The sequence below is a fragment of the Polyergus mexicanus genome, unplaced genomic scaffold (assembly GCF_030449975.1).
Source record: "Polyergus mexicanus isolate NDT 795.1 unplaced genomic scaffold, iyPolMexi1.0 SCAF_2, whole genome shotgun sequence".
Classification (NCBI taxonomy): domain Eukaryota; kingdom Metazoa; phylum Arthropoda; class Insecta; order Hymenoptera; family Formicidae; genus Polyergus; species Polyergus mexicanus.
Window position 1 is genome coordinate 10,957,178 of NW_027223322.1, and position 23,758 is coordinate 10,980,935.

General features: G+C 31.7%; 1 protein-coding gene across 2 annotated transcripts in view; it reads left to right on the forward strand.

The window, feature by feature from the left end:
- Positions 1-2,194: 2,194 nt before the first annotated feature.
- The window catches only part of LOC138939728 (protein FAM13A), a 33,785-nt gene continuing 12,221 nt past the window's right edge, over positions 2,195-23,758 (forward strand). Inside the window, exons 1-4 of one of the 2 annotated variants that reach the window (XM_070307833.1) lie at positions 2,195-2,378; positions 4,201-4,341; positions 5,487-5,868; positions 6,082-6,325. In XM_070307833.1, the coding sequence (XP_070163934.1) occupies positions 4,234-4,341; positions 5,487-5,868; positions 6,082-6,325 (734 nt within the window). In that variant the 5' untranslated portion in view covers positions 2,195-2,378; positions 4,201-4,233. Of the gene's footprint in view, positions 2,379-2,852; positions 2,932-4,200; positions 4,342-5,486; positions 5,869-6,081; positions 6,326-23,758 lie in introns of those variants that run through there. The other variant, XM_070307822.1, reaches the window with a different exon arrangement.

The following is a 23,758-nucleotide window of genomic DNA, read 5'->3' on the forward strand; positions in this document are numbered from 1 at the left end:
TAATTCATAGCTGTCGCATGTATCGCCAAATCTGATAACCACGATTAATTATATACTCTTCTGTCGTAAAATACATTAACTTCGACTCATCGTCGTGTAATGTCTCTAAAAAATCTATATGTCCACGAGATTCTCACTTCGCAAATATTAATAAATCAAAAATATTAATGAATCAAAGATATAAATTTGATAGACGCGCGATTCGTTTTGAAGCCTTTTATGACATATAAATACATTGATTATTATTTTTGATATACAAATGCATTGATTATTATTTTGCTGCTGATATCATATATAAATGTTTAAAATTTTTCAATATTTGGTTTATTAAAGCAATAATATATTTATGATAAATCTCTTCGGACACATTTCACGTTGCGGCAAAATGCTTTACAAACGGAAATCGATAAGACACATTTCTCGAATTTGTTGCGATTACAATAATATTTTTCAAACGGTCACACTCCGTGAAAAACGGACAGAACTGAGCACGCTAAATGAATCATTATAATTAAATAGAATCGTATTATGCACCCGGTTTAGGATTAGGTACGCGATTCTATGGCTTCCACGTCGCGAAGAATCATGTAATTCTTACAATATGTAGCATTTTATTAATTTACGATAATAATAATTTAAAATAATAATTTATAAGACACAAAAAATTGATTTTTTTAACAATATAATATATATATATATATATATTTTTTTTTTAATACGAAATAATCTTTTCTATAAGAAATATCAACTTGTATCGTACTTGAGAAAAAGATTATTCAATGAAATATTGCATTTTATAGATTGATTGTTATCGAAAAAAACTTTTAATTATTTATACATATTAACAAGTTAATAACCTATTATATATATCAAATAATGTAATAATACATATGCTATATACTGTGCGTGTAAAAAGCTCGGAAGCTTTATATATAGGCGGAAATGATTTTAAATATATATCACATCAATAACTTATTATAACTCGTACGCTAAATGCGTCGATATCAAGCTAACACACGCAGAAAGAGAGAATCAAAAATCATATTAAAATCGGATCGAGTATTTTCTATGCGAATAAAATTAAAAGATATACTTTATTTTCCATGTACTCGAATATCTATACACATATAATAGAGCTATTATTTGACATATATAATAGGTTCTCAGCTTGTAAACATATAAATAAATATAAAGAAATAATTAGTATAAATAATTAGATTTTTTTGACAAAAATCAATCTATAAAATGCAATATTTCATTGAATCATCTTTTTCTCAGATTTGATACAAGTCGATATCCATTTCCTTATCAAAAAAAAAAATTACTTTTTATTAAAAAAACAAACTTATATAGTTCAAAAAATCAACTTTTTTGTGTCATACAAATTATTATTTAATTTTTAATAGATACACGTATTCACTGTCCGAAAAATACCCCGGATTGAATACAAAAGAAAATCTAGACACACGCTTTGTATCAGCGCTCGAAATATCTCACCCCGGCGGTTAATGATGAATCCCTAAGAACCTGTTTTGTGCTTTCAGAGTGCAGTAAGGGCCCGAGCAGGAGCTACATAGACCATGTCAGGGCCAGGGGCGGAGTGGTGACCTAGACCTCATCCCTCGGCTCCGACCCTCGATGCTTACGCTACGGCTGGTGTCGACTCACTTCCTGAAGCAGCCATAGGCAGTGCCCTTCGCCTTAGAGAAAGGGCTCCGTGCGATGTGCCGTGATAGAGACATGAACCCAGAACTACTGGTCGAATCGCACGATCTCCGCTCAACGGCGTTGTCGTTGCCGTCGCCGTCGTTGTAAAAATAAAATTAAAAAGAAAAACAGACGACACGGTCGTACGAAATTTTCACGCGCATGCAAAAAGGACTTCTTCTTTTTCGACGGCCCTTCTATATATACATATATATCTCTCTCTCTCTGCTGTGAGAATCTTTCTCGTCCTGTCGCACGTACTCACATACGCATACACACCACATACGCATACATCGCATCTCCACGAATCGTTCCTTGTCCTCCAATTACATAGACGAACAAGAACGATTTCTCTTTTTTATGATGTCGAGATAGATTAAAATCCCTTTAAACGAAATAGACGAATCTCAGACGAGCAAGTGTGTATATACGGTATCGCGTTCGGTACTCGGGTTACTCGCGACATTCGGTATATAAATTCGTGATCCGGGTCGCGCAAATCGGCCGGATCGAAGGAACACGATCATAATTTGGAAGAGACGACATCATCAATATATACGGCGAATCCAGAAGAAGAACGAAGGGAAGGAAGGAGGGAAGAGCAGGACGAGACAGCTGCTACGCTGAGCTCGGTATACACCAACCTGTGGAGAGCCGCGAGAGAGTGTATTGTGAGTATCTTCTCTTTAAAAATTCTTGTATAATAACACGCGTGATAACTCCGGGATGCTTGATAAAAACGATATTAATTAGACGGATACAATTATTAATAAATTAGTAGCTTTAATTGATTTATTATAAATCAATATATAAAAAGGCAAAATATGATTTTAATTAACTTAGACATATAAAGTATATTTGAATAATCGAATTATTATCCGTTAATGGAAAATATCCAAACGTCGTAGATTATAGAAGTATTACTTCCGCAATTCACAGTAATTTTTCGATTTGCGTCGTGAATTCGTCGTATCGGCAATAATAGTTTAAGAAGTCGCGTATTTATATTAAGAACACATAAGAATCTTGACGCACCTGGCTTCTCGATTACGTAACCACGAAATTTTGGCACAATTTTGATGTATGAATAATCTTATTGGCGTGAAATTTGCCTGTCCGCTGCGATCAGTCGCGAGCCAGCATCATCGGCGATCATTCATCAACCGTCTCATAATAATTCCCTGAAATTGCGTACCTTTCTCTCCTGCAAGAATGGGTGACAAGGTAAATTGTGTATGTGATTGATCGTATATCGGTTATCGGTGCAATGAAGAGGGCAGGGATCAGCGAGTTATTTTTGCGAACGATTTGTGTCGCTTAAGTGAAATTCGCAAAAGATTTGCAATTATCTATTTAGGAGAATCGATAGTTGCTAAATTCCCCTTCGTTTCCGATGAGCGATTTCTTACGAGTCATAATAAATAGAATAAAATAACTCAAAGAAATTATATTAAAATTATATCGCTTCGCAATAATGTGTAATAATTAAATCAAACAGAGCAGCTACGTCGGAGCTACAATATTTTTTTCACAAAGTTTCAGGATATTATTTCTGAGGAATATATTATAATTTTTTGCACGCTTATTAATATACGCTTTATATTTTTCAGCGGCACAAAAATTTGTCGACGCATCTTTTATTTTTATCATAATAAATGATATTGATGAAGCGAGGACGACGACATTTCACAATTAATCGATCTATTCGAAAGAAGCTTTTCCTATGTTATGAAATGCGCGTTTCTCGCCGCGCGACGCTCATCAATCGTGCGCTTGCGAAAATATTGAAATTACTTTACGATTGTTCTGTCAATGTCGATACACTGGCATGCTATTTATTCTCCAGCATAATCGTGCAAATGACACGGCGTGAAACCAATATGACACATTCAATTCTTTATTAAAAGAAACCGGGTTTTTTTTTTTTTTTTTTTTTTTTTTTTTTTTTTTTTTTTTTTTAATGTTGTTCCTATATTTGAAATATATATAGCTATTTAAAATGTTCTAAAATATATATTATTTAAAATATTATATATATTGAATTAATATAATATTATATATAATTTTTATATAATATTATATATAATTATTTAAAATATTTAAATGTATATATATATCTTTTTTACTTAAATTAATATTTATTATATATTTATGTTTGCTTTTCCTTCACTTCTCCAATATAAATAAGCGAAATAAGTTTTTTTCTTTCTTTAAATCTTTTTTAATTCCTGATTTTTTCTACAAAATTAATGCATTTTTTTCTATTATAAAAAATTATGTTTTCTCTCCTTTATTACTAGAAAGAGTGTAGCGTTTTTTTTTTTTGCCGGTGTCTCTCTTTTCTGATTTATCCGCGATATAAACCGCGATCGGAGATATTACTCGGAGGTAAGAATGATGATAGAGTGAATGACGAAGTTTTGTATGGCTATCGGCTTGCATATTGATGTATATCATGCGATTTACAACAAGTGTACTCGTCGCTTTTGTCAGTGCGGCGGTGGGTCGCAGTACAGACAAAGTGGGATGAGACGTCCTCAGCAAGAACATCATCATCATCACCACCACCACCATCACCATCATCATCATGGATCTTCAACAAGCCCCACGCGCTCTCGTCAAGCACATGATAAGGTAATCTTTCTTTGACACTTGCAACTCCACGATTAACGCAAAGTATCTCAATCTTATGTTTCAATATACAATAACTATGTTTTACTTCGGCAACCGTGTCGAAAAGAGTTTTGCCATTTAAATTGGGGACACCCTGTATCTTTTTTAATAAATAATGAATTTCAGAAATTAAAATATATAAAATTAAATATTATTAATTTGCAATATTAATGTGTATTAGGAGAATAACGGCATGTAAATTTTTACTCGATAGTAATTTCCGTGGCTTTTTACCTATATATTGCGCTTTTATGTTAATCTATTTCTATTTTCTATATAAGCGATAAGAGAAGAACTACTGTATTGAAATTTCTATCTACAATGATTATTGCTATCTTAATAGATAGAGACAATAGTAGTTGCCGTTCTACATTTTAGATACGGTTATAGAAACCTTCTGGTTTGGACGAGAATGTAGAATCTATATCTATCTTGTTACTCCACTTTGTCGATCATTGCCTTTCCAGTTGTTAGATCCGGACTGTACCTCAATTAAGCTTTCTCGTTCTCGTCATTCCATTTTTAATTATACGACTCGTATAAATGTCGTGCAAATATCAGAGATATCAATTATTGTTTAATACTTGGTGTATAAAGTATATTTAAATAAATAGGCAGAAAGACAGATAATTAATATTTATTTAATGTATAATTAATTATCAAATAATAAGAAAAAAATAAGTAAGAACTTATCATTTTATCAAACTATTTACACTTAAAACATTGTATACATACATTTTTTATAATTTGTTCCATAATTTATTTTCACGTGCATACAAGTATTCCTCTTCTAAGAAATTTTACATTCCCAATAATATTTTATACTTTATACCTCAAATATTATAATGCTATATATTTTCAATATATATATACATATATATAATTATATTTTAAAATTATTTGAAATTTTTTAGAGTATCCTTAATTGCATATTCGTGCGATTTTAATGATTAAAATACCGTTTGCAGAGCATCGTTTATATGGCATTCGTTTAATTATAAGAAAATAATAGTTTAGATTTTAAATACTTTTGTTTTTATTATGTATATGGAATGAAAACACGCTAGGCCCAGGCGGCCTAACGAATCCCACCTCTCCTGTTTCAGGACGAGTCCCGTCTCGCACGCGTGAAGCGCGTCCTGGCGGGCTCGCTGCTCGGCCGCGGTGCCAGCTCCAGCAGGATCTTCGGCACCCGGCTGGAGCTGATCGAGTCGTACCTCGATACGGGCGTGCCGTTCGTGGTGCATCGGCTATGCAGCTATATCGAGGTGCACGGCTTCCAGAGCGCGGCGGTGTTCCGCCTGTCGGGCGGTAGTCCCCGGCTGGCAGAACGGCTGAGAGCTGCTTTCGAGCGTCGAGGCGACGCCGATCTGGAGGCAGCCGGATGTCCGCCAACCGCCGCGACTCTCCTCCGTCAGTATCTGAAGGAACTGCCGCAGCCCGTCGTCCCGTCTGTCCTCGTTGGCAGACTGATCAGCATACACACTCGTAAGAATCGTATCTCTATTTCTTTTTCGAGATAAGAATATTTCATTGGAGGACAAGATGATCTATTGTGAAGACAAGGTGCATATAAATCGGATATATTTCAGACGTGATTTTAATTATTATTTAAATAATTTTAGAACACTACTCTCTCTCTGTGTATTTTTATCTCATTCTCGACGTTTCTAATAAATTCTATGAAAATGTTTGACGCAGAGAGCTACTCGAACGATCACGATTCATGGATCGCCTCGACGAAGGAATTGTTTTTGACTCTGCCATCCTCGCATTATCATCTACTCGGCTACCTGACGATCTATCTTAGCCGTTACGAGGCTCGACATGGACGCAGCGCCGGTGTTTGCGGCGTTTTCGCGCCCGTCATTCTGCCACACGTGCCACCGGCGACCACCCTGCTGCGGGACATTCTCGCCGAGGCGCTGGTGCTGTTCCCCGACTGGTGAGTGATATTTAACGATTTTCTTGACATGATGAGGCAACCAGCAAAAATACGTAAGGAAGTCGCTCGAGTAACTTGCGTAACTCGCCGACAACAAAAGCAAATGATGTCTATTTGTCTAACTCATTTCGATCACGGGTCCGCTTTTCCTATTTTTAGAACCACTAGATCACGCACGGTATGTTACATAAACAAGAAAAAGTAGCTGTCGGGCCATAGAAGAATAACATGAATTTATAGAGATAGAAAAATCAAATCAAATATTGTTAATTTATTGCTCTAATTTCGTATTTATTATTTTTATTAATTAACAGAAAATTTATATTAAAAATAGGAATGTTGATTTAACACGCAAGTACTTTCACTTTTTAATAACATTTATAGCTAATCATAAATAAATATACCAGCATTAATCGTTACTTAATCGTTCAGAGATTGCAAATAGATTTAAACAATATTAAATTTTTATATAAATGTATCAACACGAATTTTATTACAATTATATAGCAGAAAAGTAATTAAAATTCTTTAAGAAATTAACAATGTCAGTTTTTTTTTTTTTTTTTTTTTTTTATATATCATATTGTTTCATAAATTTTTATTGAAATATCTTAAATTTTTCGAACTTGTCGTTTGCAAAATAAGTTAAAAAAAATTACTTCTTCAACGAGCAATTATCTAAACCTAAACCATGATTGACTAGCTTTAAATTGTTATAAAACTCAAAGTAATACAAAGTGATTTACTATCGCGAAGAGAGGGAGGGGGGGGAGGGGAGGTATACACGCAATTAATTTTACAAATAATAAATAATAAATGTGTAAAAAATTATTAATTATTTATCTCGTGATTGCACCGTCACACATTATTTGATTGCTTTCTTCTCCTCTATTATTAGTCCTCGTTGCTGCTCCTTCATATATGAAAGAGGAATTCGTACAACACTCACACGCGAAAATACGGTTAATTACACATGATCGCGTGCGCACTAATTACCAGAATACAGACGCCGAGTTTATAGTACGCACTTTGTTAAATATTAAAATAAAGTCGATCATTAACGATTATAATTATTAAATACTTTGCGATAATGCTTAAGTTAGTCCGTTTTATATTTTATTTTATATATCTATTTTGTTAATAAATAATTTAAAAGTAATGTCGCAAGATAATGGCTAATTGAGATGCAATAATGGGAAGTTACTTATTAACATGGGTTGACGATCTTTAATCCTTGGCATTTTTCATTATTTTCGTGATTATTGATTATTGACTATTTATCAAACTATTGTAAATATTTTGAGCGATTTATACGTATTTTATTTAAAAATTGAAACGATAAGGGATAGAATTATTAATTACCGTTTTGTTATGGGCAGTAATTGTTTTTTTTTAACGACGCTTGCATTTCAATATCAGTATCACGCTTTGAATTTTTTACCAATTTAAATATAGTTCACATATTATTTTCATATTGGAATTAATAATATACATTGAGTAATAATGCATGAATCGTAAGATCGCGTGATTTAAATAACGAAAAGATGAAATTATATATCAATTATTTATAATTAATGAAGTTAAAATGAAGGAACAGAATATATGTATATATTCGTGTACTCTTATTTTTATAATACATCAAATATCTCGTAGCAATAACGAAGAAATGTATTAAATGTTATGGTGCTCAATCTTCGCATAACGCGCTATTGTTTATGTTAATTTTTACGGATATTCTTGAAATCGTGAAAAACATTGTTGGAGCGAAATCATGATAAATTATGACTTAACCATGCTCACATGCTTAACGACTATTCACGCATCGTTGGATAACGCACTGCCTATTATCCTTTAGTCAGTCCGTGGTTCTTGCAAATGAAACAATGAGATTTTTCAACATAAAATCTCACATGATTTTTTTATCTGTTCGATAAAAAACGGAAGGACTAAGTCGGTTATAAAAGCGTCCTAATTTTAGAATACGAAAATAAATAAATCTTACAAGAATTTTTCATATTTATATATCAATTTGATATCTAAATCGAGTTTGCTTGCAAAAAATAAATATTTCTTATTTCTCTTATTATGTCGAAAATAATTTTTAAATAGAATACTATAATTCAATAAAATATGATTTTATTAAATCTTGTAACTATTTCGACTTTAAAAATTTTTATATCTATTTTGAATTCAAGTAATTTTAACACGTTGTAAATTTGAATAAAACGATCTAAAATTTGAAAAAAAATATTGTTGTATAAATAGAGAAAATTGTTTTAGTTTTACGTTATTTTTTCAACAAGAGTTATCAATTACATAAAAGTAACATATGAATGTGCTTGACTAATTACACTGCGAAATAGATTATAAAGTGTATTTTGCAGAAAACGCTCTGCAACTGCGTCGAGTTTACGCACACATATAAACTAAACACTTACTCGCGTTTTAATTTTCTCGCACTGTCTCGATATCGTAATATTGCTTGCATTTCCAACAATTATTCGTTTACCGACCGATAGATCCATATTATCTTAGTAAACTATTCCCAATTGAAATCACAAACAAAATAAATTTTCCGCGTCTGCCCTTCGACAATTAACCATCTAATTGGACTCTTCTACTTACATTCGAGAAAATCTCTTCAATGGAAGAGAGTCGACGCTCGCTTATTATTTCTTAACCCGGGGCACTCTTTTTGTCCGTTTCTTCGCCTCGATTGCGTTTTGACCGCTTAGACAGTCTCGATGGAGGAATCTAGTGCACTTGCAATTTCATCTTGGCTGCATTCTCAGTATATCTGGCATATCTAGCTAAATATAGAAAAAAATAATTAATTTGCTATTAAATATAATTTTGAATATTTTTCTGTATATCTTATATTATAAAATTTTATTTTTTAAACATGTTTTTTGCTTATAAAAGTTCTTCATTAAAATCAAGATAATTATGATTAATTAAATTGGTATAAATTGATAATTAAAAGAAATATACATAAATCCATAAATAAATTGTTATCGTTTCGCTTCGCACGTACTTGGATCGATAAATTCGGTTAATTTTATATGCACGTACAGCGAGAGAATTAGACATTTCTCGAATTCGCGTGCATATGAAGGATTTTTCTTCTGGTTCCATGTACAAGCGGGTACGATTTCATTGCGCGTAAATCACTTCCAAATCACGCAAAAAGCATATTAAACCGCATCGATGATCGATTCGGATTAAGCGGAACGCAGTAAGCAAATGCAGAAGTTCAAATACAAACGAACATTAAGAAATTATTTACTTATGATATCAATGCCAGTATCTAGTTTCTTTTTTAGTTATAAGTGGTTAACGACATATCAAAACTAACGGTTGCCATGACTAATAATAAAGTAAATGATAATATAGATATATAAATAAAGAGAGACAGAGAGAGACAGTAAATATATATAATAATATTAAATATATTTTTAAATATTTATAATAATAATAGATGATATACATATACCATACACGTTCTTTCTCTCGATATTTATTTTCATTGTGTATATTAAAGCAATAACAAATTGAGATGATATTTTAATTTATTCGCATTTTAGCAAAATTTTTCGCGAATTTCATTCGAATTTCATGCACGAATTATTTCGACGAAAATTAAACTGACGCTGCTTTGGACTGAATTATTTTTGCGTTTGTGCGAATTAACTTTTAAGCGGAAAAGTCACGATAGAAATTTGTAAATTGCCGGCGTCAGATTGCAAACGTAAGCGAAAACTGCGAGAATATCCGCGACCTTCTCCACAATTAATTTCATTCGTTACTCCGTATCATTGAGGCAATGCAGTACTTAGACGTTAATAAAAATTCGCGGTCCTTGGCCTTGTGGCAAAATCGCTCGCCATTGACGCGCGTACTTGAACGCATGCTTAATGCACTTCCTTCCCCCCCCCCCCTCCCGCCCCCCCCCCCTCTCTCTTTACACGCAACTGCATTTTTCGGAAGAATGTATCTTCTTTTTTATTTGCATTAATTTAAATATATATGTCTCTTTATAATTTACGTTTTATCGAGATTATTTGAATATCGTCAAAATGATTATTTGAATATCATAAAAATGAAGAATTAAAATTAATTTTTTTTTTGAAAAAATTTCTGATTAAAGAGATATTAAATTCTTATAGTTTTAATTGTAAGATAATTGCGGGAATCAAGACATAAATTAATATTATATAAAAAATTAAAGAATAAAAATTAAATTAAAGAATGCCTCTAGGTTTGATGTGTAAGACGAGAAATATATATGCGGTGTGCAAGGTCGATTTAATCTTCGAAGTGCATTAGGTGGTTAAGCGACCAGGAAGTCGTGAGTCTTCGAGAAAAATCGGAACAATCCACCTCTTTGAGAATTAAGCCGAGGAGTTTCTCTCTTCTTAATTCTACGCACGTAATGAATTATTAATACATGTCGCCTGTCTGATATATATAATAGCCGTTATATTTTCTTCGCAGTATATTGATAGCAGCTTTCTGCGTCTCTTACTAAAAATAAAATCAAGAGGCGACGTAAAATTTCTCACTAGATATTAATGAGATTTTACGCAAAAAAATTTCTTAAAATAAAGAAATGTGAGTGACTTAATACCGTATTAAAATTCTATAAACGATGTCGATTCTTAGATTAAGAGAAAAAAATATCCGCTATCTTTAAATATTTTATTTCATTATATTGATGTATTACGGATGTTTTTGTCTAATTATAAAAAATATAAATTGACGTTAAATACAATTAAATTAAGAATTTAAATTTAAATTATATTATATAAAAATTTAAATAAATCGATTAAAAATATTATAATTTTATATAAAATTTATTATTACTTGATATATTTGTTGCATAATATAATTATCACTTAGCATTAAATTTTTTGTCAACTTTTATAAAAGATGATAGAAATGATTAAGGAAATAACTTACAGAATTAATAAATTTAGTGGTGCATTAAAAATCCTTCATTATAATTAAATGAGATTGCAAGCGAGCGCGATTAATCTTAGCTTGTAAAATATCTAAGCGTGTCGTGCGCATTGGAAAGATAAGATTGCTGTTTTATTCACATAAGCGGCATGTGACGGTTAAAGCGTGATGCGGTAATCGTTTTTAAGGGAGGACAGTGCTCCTTTTCTGGAAAAAAAAAAAAAAAAAAAAAACGCCAACTACAAAAGATTGATCGTTCCTGCCGAGATCACTGTGGTCACGCGAGATTGGCCAACTATACTGCATTGATGCAAAATACAATAGCCGAGTAGAATGATAATATACGCGTAAGTTGTGAGACAGTTCACGATTGTGATTTATAAAATTATATTTTTGCGATGTATGTATAATGTTCAACGTTTAAAAATTTGAAAGAAGGCATTGATTACATTCTGCGATCGTTAGTTTTATTAATGACTTAAAATTTATTCAAATGATTACAATTTTCCAAATTATCGTCGGTAAATTATTAAACTCTATTATAACAGTTATTAATCACATTTATTATTTAGGATTCTAAATTATTTGAATATTTTTTTACGATGATATGATGAGTGTATTGAAGATAATTGAAAACAGAGAATAAATTTTAGAGAATGGAGCAAAATGGAAATTTGCAAAATTTTACACCGTATATGAGAGTTTCATATTGTATAAGTATAGGAGAGCAATGTGTGTGTGTGTGTGAATTTTGAATTTATATATTATTGAGTTTTATTATACGTGTACAAATTAAATCTGCTAATACATAATAGATGTAGAAATTAACATCACATTAATCTTTTTTTTTTTTTTACGAATTAATTCGCTTGTAACAAATTTGTTACGTGCAATTATATAAATTACGCTACATTAAATTGACAGATCGAGTAAACTCACTGAAAAAGAAATTCTAAGAATTTTACATAACACATTCATATATATTAAAATTTATATTAATCATATAATAAAAATTGTACAATAAAATCAAATGGTATAATCAAGTTTAATAATGTTTTTACTTGCTTACACATTGCTCTCCTACATTCGTATACGATATATAACTTCAGAAAATTTTTATTTTACGTTTTCACACTTTGGTTTAATCAATTTTAAAATATGTTCGTATATTATCATAAAAAGTATTCGAATAATTTATATCCTTAATAAATGCGGTGGATAATATATGTTAATATTCACACACACACACACACACACACAAATTAATTAAAATAATAACCAACTCGAATCTCAATCTGATTGACCCAATAATGGAATTATTTTATATAAATAACAGTTATTTGATGTACGCTGCATTTTATAACAAAGATGTAAGGATGAAGTAAATACCGATGAATAGGTAAATTGTTGAGGAAAAAAAGATGAGAGATTTCGTTCTCGATCAATCGAGACCTCGTTTTAGGGTATTGGCTTAAGGTAATCAGCGTTATGCACGGTCATGCGTTTTCATAGATCTTGCGTCATCGCCTCCGACGTTGAGACGAGCAGCGTCCGTGAATATTGCATCGTGTGCATGAATATTTCATTGTCTCCGCAGTCTGAGCTTGGTCTGCGTCCAAAAGTCTCTTCGACTTTTTTAAAAATGGCTGACACATTATACAATATAAAACTGCAATTTCAATTGACGAGAAATCCGCGCATACAAATAGATAATATTATATTATGTGAAAGATTAATTGAGAAATGTCATCGTCATATTTTATCGCGATTTTAACTATGTTATATTCCATGAAGTTCATAATTTTATGCAAGATATCGAAAAAAAAAAAATAAATAAAAAATTTAAAATATATTGTACTTACTTAGAAATGTTTTAAACAACATATGTATATACAGTAGCAATACCGAAAAAATTTTACGCCTGCGCTGAAAAATTTGATTAACATTTTATAAAGCTGAAAAATTTAATAAAAAAATTATAGTATTTGTTTTTAGAAGAATATTCTTGCAATTAACATGTGTGATAATATTGAAGAAATTTTTATCAAAAATCTCAGTTGTTTTAAAGAAAACGATGGCAAGTACAGCTACAAACCGGTGGTTAAAACAAGTTCCTTTAATGAGACTAATTTAATGAAAGATTTTTACCCGATTTGCAGTTTTTTTCTGAAGATTTACAGACTGATATATGCAAACACAATCGAGCTGCTGGATATCTCGTGAATATTCGTAATGCTATAGGTAGTTCTGTGTTCGCTTTATCTATCTCAGTCGATCGTTTTGAACGGGCTCCAAAACCGTCCTCTCAATCGCATCTAATCGATAACGCAATACGCATTGATTATACAGTCGATGCAATATGAATATATTATTCGTACCTTAATCGACAGCAAAACGACCAGACAATCGAGTTTCTCGGTGATAAACTAAGTACTGTTAATAATGTCAAGCTAACAGAATGAAATAGCTTTTCATTAGCGAATAAAAATTTCCGCTACGTCAACACACTTTAACAACATATTGCGACAGTCGCAAATTTTTGTTCAACTTTTCAAACGAGACAAATAAAAATTGCAAATGCGACTTTAAACAAAAAATTGTACGCATTTAAAATATGTCCAGCAGCATCTAAATAAGTTTTTTGTCGTAAAATGTAAAGAATTATTAATAATTAACGATTTAATTTTTGCATCAATCACACGTAAAAAGCTCCATATTAACCGCCATATATTATAAATTAAAAGAGTCTGCAAAAATTTCTAGAATTTATGTGACACGGGACGATAAATGTGCTGACCTGTAAGACAAATTGCACATTCGTCAGTTCTTAACGTCATATGTAACGCATTAATTAGGTCGGATCGATTAATAAGTTCACGTCTGCTATTCTGAAATGTCGACAAATCATGCGCATGTACGTTGATAGGTGCAAATCGCATCGTCGAACATTTTGATTTCAGCTGGTGTTAGCTCATGACGGAAGGCATTCAATTATACTCTGTTCACGTGTTGCTTAAATGACCTCTTATACTTCTTAGCGTTGTTATTTCTGGCACGCTGCTTAAAAATCGAGCCAAAGTTATAAGCAACTTCTTCAATTTTAGTTTGGCAAGTAGTATAAAAGAAAACGCGTATATATCTTAGAGATAAAGTTTTGACAAGTTATGTTTGGGTTTACCTTTTTTTTTTTTTTATTTTAGTAAGTATAGGAATTAAGTATTTTAATAATTATACAAAGATATTGTATATGAAGAATATAATAAGTGTATTTAATTTTTATGTAGATTTGTAGGTGTATAAAAAGTTATAACATGTAGCAAAAATAAATTCTGGATTACGCATCGTACGGTATCGAGTTTTTTAACTTTAATTTAAAGCATAAATGGATGAAATAAATAATAATGAATAATAAATAATAATAAATAATAATGAAACAAAGATATTTACACATACTATCTTGGGAGAAATCAATATGCAATTTTGCAAACAGTTGCATAAAATAATGGCCAAAGATTATTAAGAAAATACATTTATTGTATTCATAAATTTTTCTCAAAATGGACATTATCTCTTTATTATCTTTAATTTTTAATTATCTTTAATTTTCTCATGCGTTACATAATTTTTAGCTTATCTAATTATAAGAATTTCTCGTAATGAAATATAGAGAGCGAATTAAATTTTCATCCCGTTAGCGCAATACAGTCTAGATAAGAATAGAATAGAATAAATAAGCACAACGAATCAGTCTCTGCATTATTACGTGATAAGATAAGAAGAAAATTATGCGCAGGGTGACTTTGATATCTCGAAAGCATGCGGGAGAGGGGAGGGGAGAAAGATTAAGGGGAAGGATTTGCCGCGATGGGAAGAATAAAAACGCGGTAAAATTTTTTTCGTGCGTTAAGCACACGCAATTGTTTTTAACTTTTATAATCGGAATTTGTTTTGCGTTTGATTTGCGTAAATAAAAAACAGCAATAAAAATAGTTATTAGCGTATTACCTCACGGCCAAAATTATCTTGTATGCGTGGGTTTCGTGGCGCATTTTATTACAATACCTGCGAGCGTGTGAGCGAAATGCGAGGCACTCCGATTTCTCTCTGAGCCAATTCGATCGTCAATAATGACGTGATACGCGATACATGGAAATCGGATAGTGTCGTCGATTAATTGGAAGCCGCGGATCGATTACGCGTTTTATCGATCTCAGAGAAAGAGAGCGGCATAATATAAACAAACTCGACGATTACACGCGATATCATGAATTTTCCGTGCACCAATTGCCATAATTATCAGCTAATTAAAGCAGATGTAACGAATGACGCTTGCTAAATCATGCGTGATATCACAAACAACACACAGTGATGACCAAATATAATTTTGTTATTATATTATAGGAAAAAACTTTAATATATACAATAAAGTTAAATTAAAATTAAAATTATATAACAAAGTAAGAGAGAAACTATTTCACTATTTCGTCTTTAACTGTTTTTAATATCTTTCGAGAATAAGCTAAACACCATTTCATAGACATATTATTATGGTATAATTAAATGAAAATTTTTTTGTTTCAAAATTGTAATCTATGTATTTCGAATGGTCGAGACTGCTGGAAAAATGGTTGATGTTTGGCGGATGTTATAAAGCGAAAATAAATATTGGTAGAAAAATTCCATTGTATCGGCGTGCAGTATAAAGGCTATTATTATTGACAGTAACGTTGATAGCAGAGTTATAAAGAAGTCGTAACCTCGCGTCTCTTAAAAATATTTTTCTTTCCCATCGCGGTTAAAATTGCTTTTTCGTTCGCGGTAAGTTTCTTCGTTTCACGATTACAAGAGAGTTGCCGTTGTGATTTAGTTTTAATAAAGTTATAAAGTTAAGTGTAATATACAATAAGCAGTTAACAACACGATATCGCGAAGAGGATGATGTTAATGACAAATAGCTGTTGGAAATTTTTACACGCGAGAAAGTTTCACGATTCATTTGATATTACTTGGCGATATCAGATCTAATCTAATCGCGTAAAAATTTAAAATAACATTTATCGATCTTGCGTAATAATGAATTTTTGCACGAGCGCATCAGTAATAAGAGGAAACTATTTTTTGCGCTATCATCTATCACATCTCTCCAAGAGTACATTTTTATTTAAAATTTATTTTTAAAATTCTCCGAAATCTTAAAATACGTAAGCAACAAAATACACACAAACTATTATTTAAAAATATTTTAAATGTATGAAACATATACATAGTGAAGAGAGGGCTTTTTTTTTTTTTTTTTTTCGAGAAGAATGCAAAAATTTTAATGCGAAAATACAAGCTATTGGGTTCCATATGTCGATATCGCCTGCGATTCTCTAAGATTACCTTGGTGTGGAGAAAACCGCGCAGTTTTCTTCGGTTCAACGTATGCGAAAAGTTGACCGGAATCTCTCTTTTTCTCGGCTCTGTGAATATGATCCTGGCAGCTGACCAGGATTTCGTTTTAAACAAAATGACGGTCTCCGGCCACATTTCATACCGTAGCGGCTCTACTACAAAGACACGTGATGTCTTTCTATTGCGTCATTAAAAACAAATTTTTCCTTCTTTTATCTTGTCATTCAAAAATAATTTTTTTGGCGTGAAAAAATGATTCTTTGCAAAAATACCGAATGTTCGATTGTAAGGAGACAAATTGATTTAGAAATATGGTTATAAATAAAAAATCAATATTTGCATTTTATTTTGTTTAATATGTGTGTTCGTTAAATTTTTAGAATTTATAATTAGTGCTTTTTGGATGAATTAAGCATATCATTTATTGTTATTTTCAAAGAGGAACTTAATGATCTTGCAAATTGCTATCAATATTTGGATAAAAAAATCAATCATAACATTGTGTTTTTGACGTCAGCGCGAATCTATCGAACTCACCACAATCGTCGTGAATTAAACGATCTTGTAAACTTCGATAGAAATAGCTGCTATGGTCCGGAAATAGAGCCGAGTTTGCAGGGACGAGACCCTGATTCCGTGTTGACACGAGTCGATAAGACGTCGACAGATACGAGGGAAAATAAAACGAGAGACGCACAGGCGGGGTGTCTGCCAGGGAACCTTCACCTGTAACTGCTCCTTTCCGGTTTTGACGAGTTGAAAACAAGCGTGTGTCACCTTGTTGTTAACGTGACATTTTATGACACGTATATCTCGTCCTTTTGTCTCATTGTCAAAACTCGAAATATCTGATTCTCACCGAATATAGCGCAAATATTAACACGCATACGAAATGTTGACATTAAAATTTTCACAGTTTCGTACATTCCTCGCAATCTTTCTATCTTTGTACTGTTCTTAAAAATTATTTTTAAAAGATCTAAAAAGAGAGATATGTTTTTTTATTACTAAGACACTAATATACAGATATCTGATATTTCTACATATAAATTATATATATTTTATATTATCTCTTATCTATATTTAATATTTTTTCATTTAACTCTCTTGATAGTATTCAAATTTCTATTTTTTGTATAACTAATCTACTTTATATTTAACTCTTGTGAGGAACGTGCTCTCGAAATTTGGGACATAATTTAATATGGATATAATATATTTCTTTGAGATTATATGCTAAAAATAAAGATTTATCAAATATTTAAAAGAGAAAGAAGTGTGTAAAAGATAAAAGATTTTAAGATTGAACAGAAGCAGCAGTTTTGAAGACCGCTTGCCAGTTTGTCCTGTCGATTCGCCATTGAATAATGATCGAATGTAAGATGAATTACATAACTGTAAAGAGGAGAGACTATCATATAGAGAGAGAGAGGGGGGGAGAGTGGGGGGGGGGATAAAGCGCGTACACTGTATACTGGTTCGCTGATCCATTATGATTATCTGAAAAGTATAACAATCTCTACGGCTGATAAAACATCTTTAGGGATGCATGTGAATGTTTTTATTGCGCGATTACTAATCGCAAAATTATCGCGCGAGATATATTATTGCAACGATATTAATTACATCATTCAATATGTGATATGTCTAGCAATTTATTGGATGAAGAGCGATAACGCTTTTTTGTATCTTTTGTATCTTGTGATTCGTATCTTGTGTCGTCTATATATACAGGGTGTCCAATTTTAATCTCCTCAGGCAAATATCTCAAAAACCAAGCCCGGAAGAGAAAAATGTTTCAGACAAAAGTTGTTTGGTTTCGAGGGGGCCATAAGATGGCGACAATGATTTGACCTTGGAAAATTATTTGAAGATCATGTGAAGGTCAACTTTAAAATCTTAAATAGAAACCCCCATTTTTTATTTAATATTCTTGTAGCTTCCAAAACACTACAATAAAGTATTTTTTTATTAAGTACTTTTTGAGTTATTTTATATTTTAATCTGACATATTTTGATATAAAAAATTAAATATCTCGTAAAATATTTAGTTTTTGATGATCTTACCGTAATACTTCTATGTACAGAATAATGAGACAAATCAATTAGTATAAAAAAAAAATTGTTTTTAAGAAAATTATTTACAATATATTTTTTTAAACAATTATTTGTTTTTTTTTTTGGCACTAATTAATTTGTCTTATTATTCTGTACATAGAAGTATTACGGTAAAATTATCGAAAACTAAATATTTTACGAAATATTTTATTTTTTATATCAAAATATGTCAGATTAAAATATAAAATAACTCAAAAAGTACTTAATGAAAAAATACTTTATTATAGTGTTTTGGAAAGCTCTCGATGTCAGCTACAAGAATACTAAATAAAAAATGGGGGTTTCCATTTAAGATTTTAAAGTTGACCTTCACATTACCTTCAAATGATTATCCAAGGTCAAACCAATGGTACCATCTTATGGCCCCCTCGAAACCAAACAACTTTTGTCTGAAACATTTTTCTCTTCCGGGCTTGGTTTTTGAGATATTTGCCTGAGGAGATTAAAATGGGACACCCTGTATATATAGCGCGATAATTTTGCGATTACTAAGGGCGCAATAAAATATTTATATACATACATACATACATACATACATACATGCACATATAATTAGCTGCTAATTGACATTACATTTTCGAGTAATAAACTGCAATACTAAAATAGATAACGAACTATTAATAATAGTAAACACGTAAATATTTGTCGACGTTATTATGCGGATTGTTGCGAGGTTTAACAGCTACTGCAACGGCGATAATTGCCGTGACAATATTTCCGGCGAAGTATAATGAACGGTAATAGGCGGGTTGGTAGAGGTGAGTTAATAATAGACGATTCGACAGAACTTTTTTTTTCTGCGAAATTTATTTTCCGACATATATGTATGTGTTGATCTGAAGATGAGATTTATAATTTTTGAATCCTTTCTTGACTGATAACTTCCGGAAATATAATTTAAATATGATATGCGTATAATAATTTTGTGCAATAACTGCATCCACATCTACACGTATATATTATATAGATTTTTATAATTATATATTATATAATGTAATATGTTTTTCTGCGAAATATTCTGGGCATAAATTTCAAAATCGTGTAATCTTGCGTTCAAAATTGTAAGGTCTTTTTCGATCGTTTTCAGCATTAATATACTCGAAACTTCAAATTTCTTTGTGCGTATCCCTTATATCCTTTATATTATATTTTTACATCCATTTTCGATCCCTCTGATTCCACCCTCGGTTACAGATCATTATTTTGGATGCGTTACATCGATGGGAGTATTAAAAAAATGAATCCTCTGTCGATCGTTCCTTTTTCTCATGTTTGTGATTTTTAGACATGTTATTTCTTTCATCTTTACGGACGAATGAGTCACGATGCACCTACGCGTGTACACTCCTTCGGCCTTGAATACGCGTCTATATTCTGAACTGGATGATGATGTATTCCCCGGGAAAGCAAGAGTGTTCTCACACCTTGGCATCCGATCCGACCGTAGGAAAATACTGATCAAATTGCCACAAATATGAGATGTCCCGAAACTATCAAATATCACTTTAATACTATCAAAAAATAGATGGAGAAAAATAATGCTATCGATATCTACTGCGGAAGAATTTACCAATAAAAATCAAAATTATTTTAATCTTATATATATAATTATTATAATAATATAATAATAATAATAATAATAATAATATATACAAATAATATATTTTATATATATATATATATATATATATAATTAAATAATTTAACTATAAAGTTTCAAATAAAATGTTTAGAAAAAAATCAAACGTAAAGTAATTCACACAAGATTGAGCTTAAAAAAACCTACAATTTATAAGATTCTTTCTTTGGAAGAAACAACTTTTTCTGTAGAAAACAGAAAACAAAGCAGTGCATAAGATGGTGCATCTTTGCCTGTCGATTATTTTGTTTCGTCTCAGGCAGAAGTCCAAGAATGACGAAACGTTTCCTAACAGATTTCGTCGAACTTTAACAAGCTGATACGAATGGCCAGAAGAAACATCCGGTTGGAAAATACTGGTTTCGATGCCGAGACACGCGTCTGGCAACGAAAATAGTGCGGCCACTTTTCCGACTCGATATATATCAAGCTAAAAGATCGATCGCCCAAATCAAGCATAGAATTTATGTGTATTCCGGCTTCGATGCTGAGCTACTGCAGCTAATAATACAAGAATAGTATATTTATTCGTGACACAAGCGATCAATAGATTGCTAGCATAGATTTGTACAGAAAAAGTTTTTACATTAAAAAAAAAAAAATGTATAATTACTATTAATATATTAATGCAATGCATTATATATACAAAAGAGAGAGAGAGAGAGATTATAAACGTATATAGAATTTAATTATTAAATTTAGACGCAAATCACTCGACACTATTTTTCTCGAAAATCTAAAGCTATTGGATTTGAGAAAATCAAACAGTACCAATCGCAAATTTCCGCGCGTAAATGGGGCATAAATCGATTACGTTAACTATCTTATAACGCGTGCCTAAAAAAACTCGGAAGTTTTGATCATAATTTTTGATCGCGCCGATATAGCTATGTTGCACGATTTCTTATTCATTTTCATCATGATTCGGAACCTTCTAGAAAAAAAAAGTTGGGGGATTACAGGGAGAGATCGCAAAATGTGAAGTGAACAATTTTGGATCTGCCGCACTTGTTCAATTTTTTTTTCGAAAATGTCAGAAATTAATTATTACGCGATGAATTATTGCGCGATTCGGGATATGCGATTGTAAATCGCGCAATCAAAATACATATTTCTTTTCGACTTTGTTGAAATATGCTGACTTTTAAAAATAATTAGTTTTACATGCACTCGCGACGAGATGCGTCTCTTGAAATTTTGCTACAAAAAATACAGCATTCTTCTTCTTTTTCATTGGCGGCGCTTTCTTTTTATTAGCTACAAATTTACGGTTTAAGGAAATTCTCCTTACGCCTTTAGGACAAAGGAAGCTCCATAAATTGCAATTTAATGATGAATACAGAGCTCGTTCACATTCAATCGTCGTTGTAAATTTTACGACGTATACTCGCGGTGCTAAATGTACGCCGACGACGACCGAAAATAGAGCCGTTGACGTCAAGGATACCGAATGCGCGCGCGATCGCGAAATATACAGACATAAAGATCGCATTCGGCATTATGAGCATTACTGCAGCTACGAATTATGCGCATGTCGTGTACATGTCGCATAAATGTGCTAAAATGAGCACTGCGTCGTTAAAGGTGAATCGTCTTTCCGGAAACTCTTGCGACATTTCGATCGCGATTTAATCTTGTACATCATTGAAGAGTAACAAAAGATAGTAAATTAATAATGATTTGACATATTTATTATTGTTATCGGGAAAAGAAGTTAATAAATAAAATAAAATAATTTAATGTGCGAGAATCTTTCCCTATACAAAGTCTTGGATACATTTAAAATTGGTGTCACTAAAAATTCCTAAAGATATTGCCAGTTTTTATTGCATAGCAAACGTTCGGTTGTGAAGTTATCTTGTCGTAAACTGATGATTATACACAATCGAATACATAGATTACCTATTCACATACTCGCAGATGATTGACGCAAATAAGCTGTTATTCTTCTTTTGAACTGCCAGAACTCGCTGCGACGAGCTTACAATTGCATCGCTCTTTTCTTTTCTTTTCGTGCGTTTATTCAAATGACATAATTTTGCAACGTAATTTTATAGAAGGAAATCATCCGTTCCTTTCGCGACATTTTATCTATTTTTCATTCCCCTCTAATAATACGAATATTGTCGTATAATAATAGCATCGTATCCGAATTGAGAATTGAGAATTCTTGATTGATTGAGACTGCGGATAAATAATAGCTGGCGCATTGTTAGAAATGATTGATTGACATGAAGCTCGATTTTTCTTGTGCATTACGGAATAAATATCCTAATTTTTGCATATCAAAAATATATCTCTTTTCATCTTTCAAACGATTCTATTTTAAGTAGAACTTAGATAATATATTAAGAGAAACTATATACAAAAATATTTTATCATGCAAACATGTAAAGACATATTTTACATATTTTACAGAAAAATAACATGATTGTATATTTAATATTTTATGTTTTAATGTGAATTTTGTCTATACACTGAAGAGAATTTCAACAATATAATTTAGTCGTATTTATAAAATTGGTTTTATAAATCAATTTTTGATCATATCAATATAAAGAGTTAATAATTTTATTCTTGTGTGTGTATGTTTTTTTTTCCCTATAAGAATATTTGATATTTTGGCAAAATTAAAAAATGCATTCACATCGATATCCAAACTTCAAGCTTCTTGTGCATAGCATCGAAGGTGGTGCATTGAGACTCTCGAGACTTGCTTTCTTTCGGTCATAAAGCTTATGGCAACCGGGGACGAGCTTCGAAAACCGGTTTCGAGATATTCGTGTTTCTCTCAATGCATACATATCGCACGTGTGTAGGAAACTGCAACAACTCGGTCTGTCAATCGGTCATAAAAAGAAGAAGGACGTCGGTTTTGTTCTTGATTTTATAATCCATTGTCAAAATTCTTTACGATTGCATCTCGTGATCGAAAGAATTCTCGTGCACGATTTTTCAACGTGATTTCCGAAAAGGGCGCTGTATTTTTCGCGCAATTTCTATCAGTTTTTTTTTTTTTTTTTTTTTTTTTCCAGTTAGCTCGACTCGAAAATTGTTATTGATTAACCGATATTATAATCTACGCGACAGGCAACTTTTTATATTCTTTCTTATACATTACAAGTAGAAAATCTATACGCAATATTACACAATGTGAAGGCTGATGTAATATTCATATGTATAGGCAATCTTTTATTTCCGGATGATTGCTCCAATTAATCTAAGATTCGTTTCGAATTCATCTCTGCGATTAAGTGTTGTAACATTCGCGTGTATCGAACGTTCTGTCACGTGCACAGAGTGACGGCGCGCACAAGCGCGGG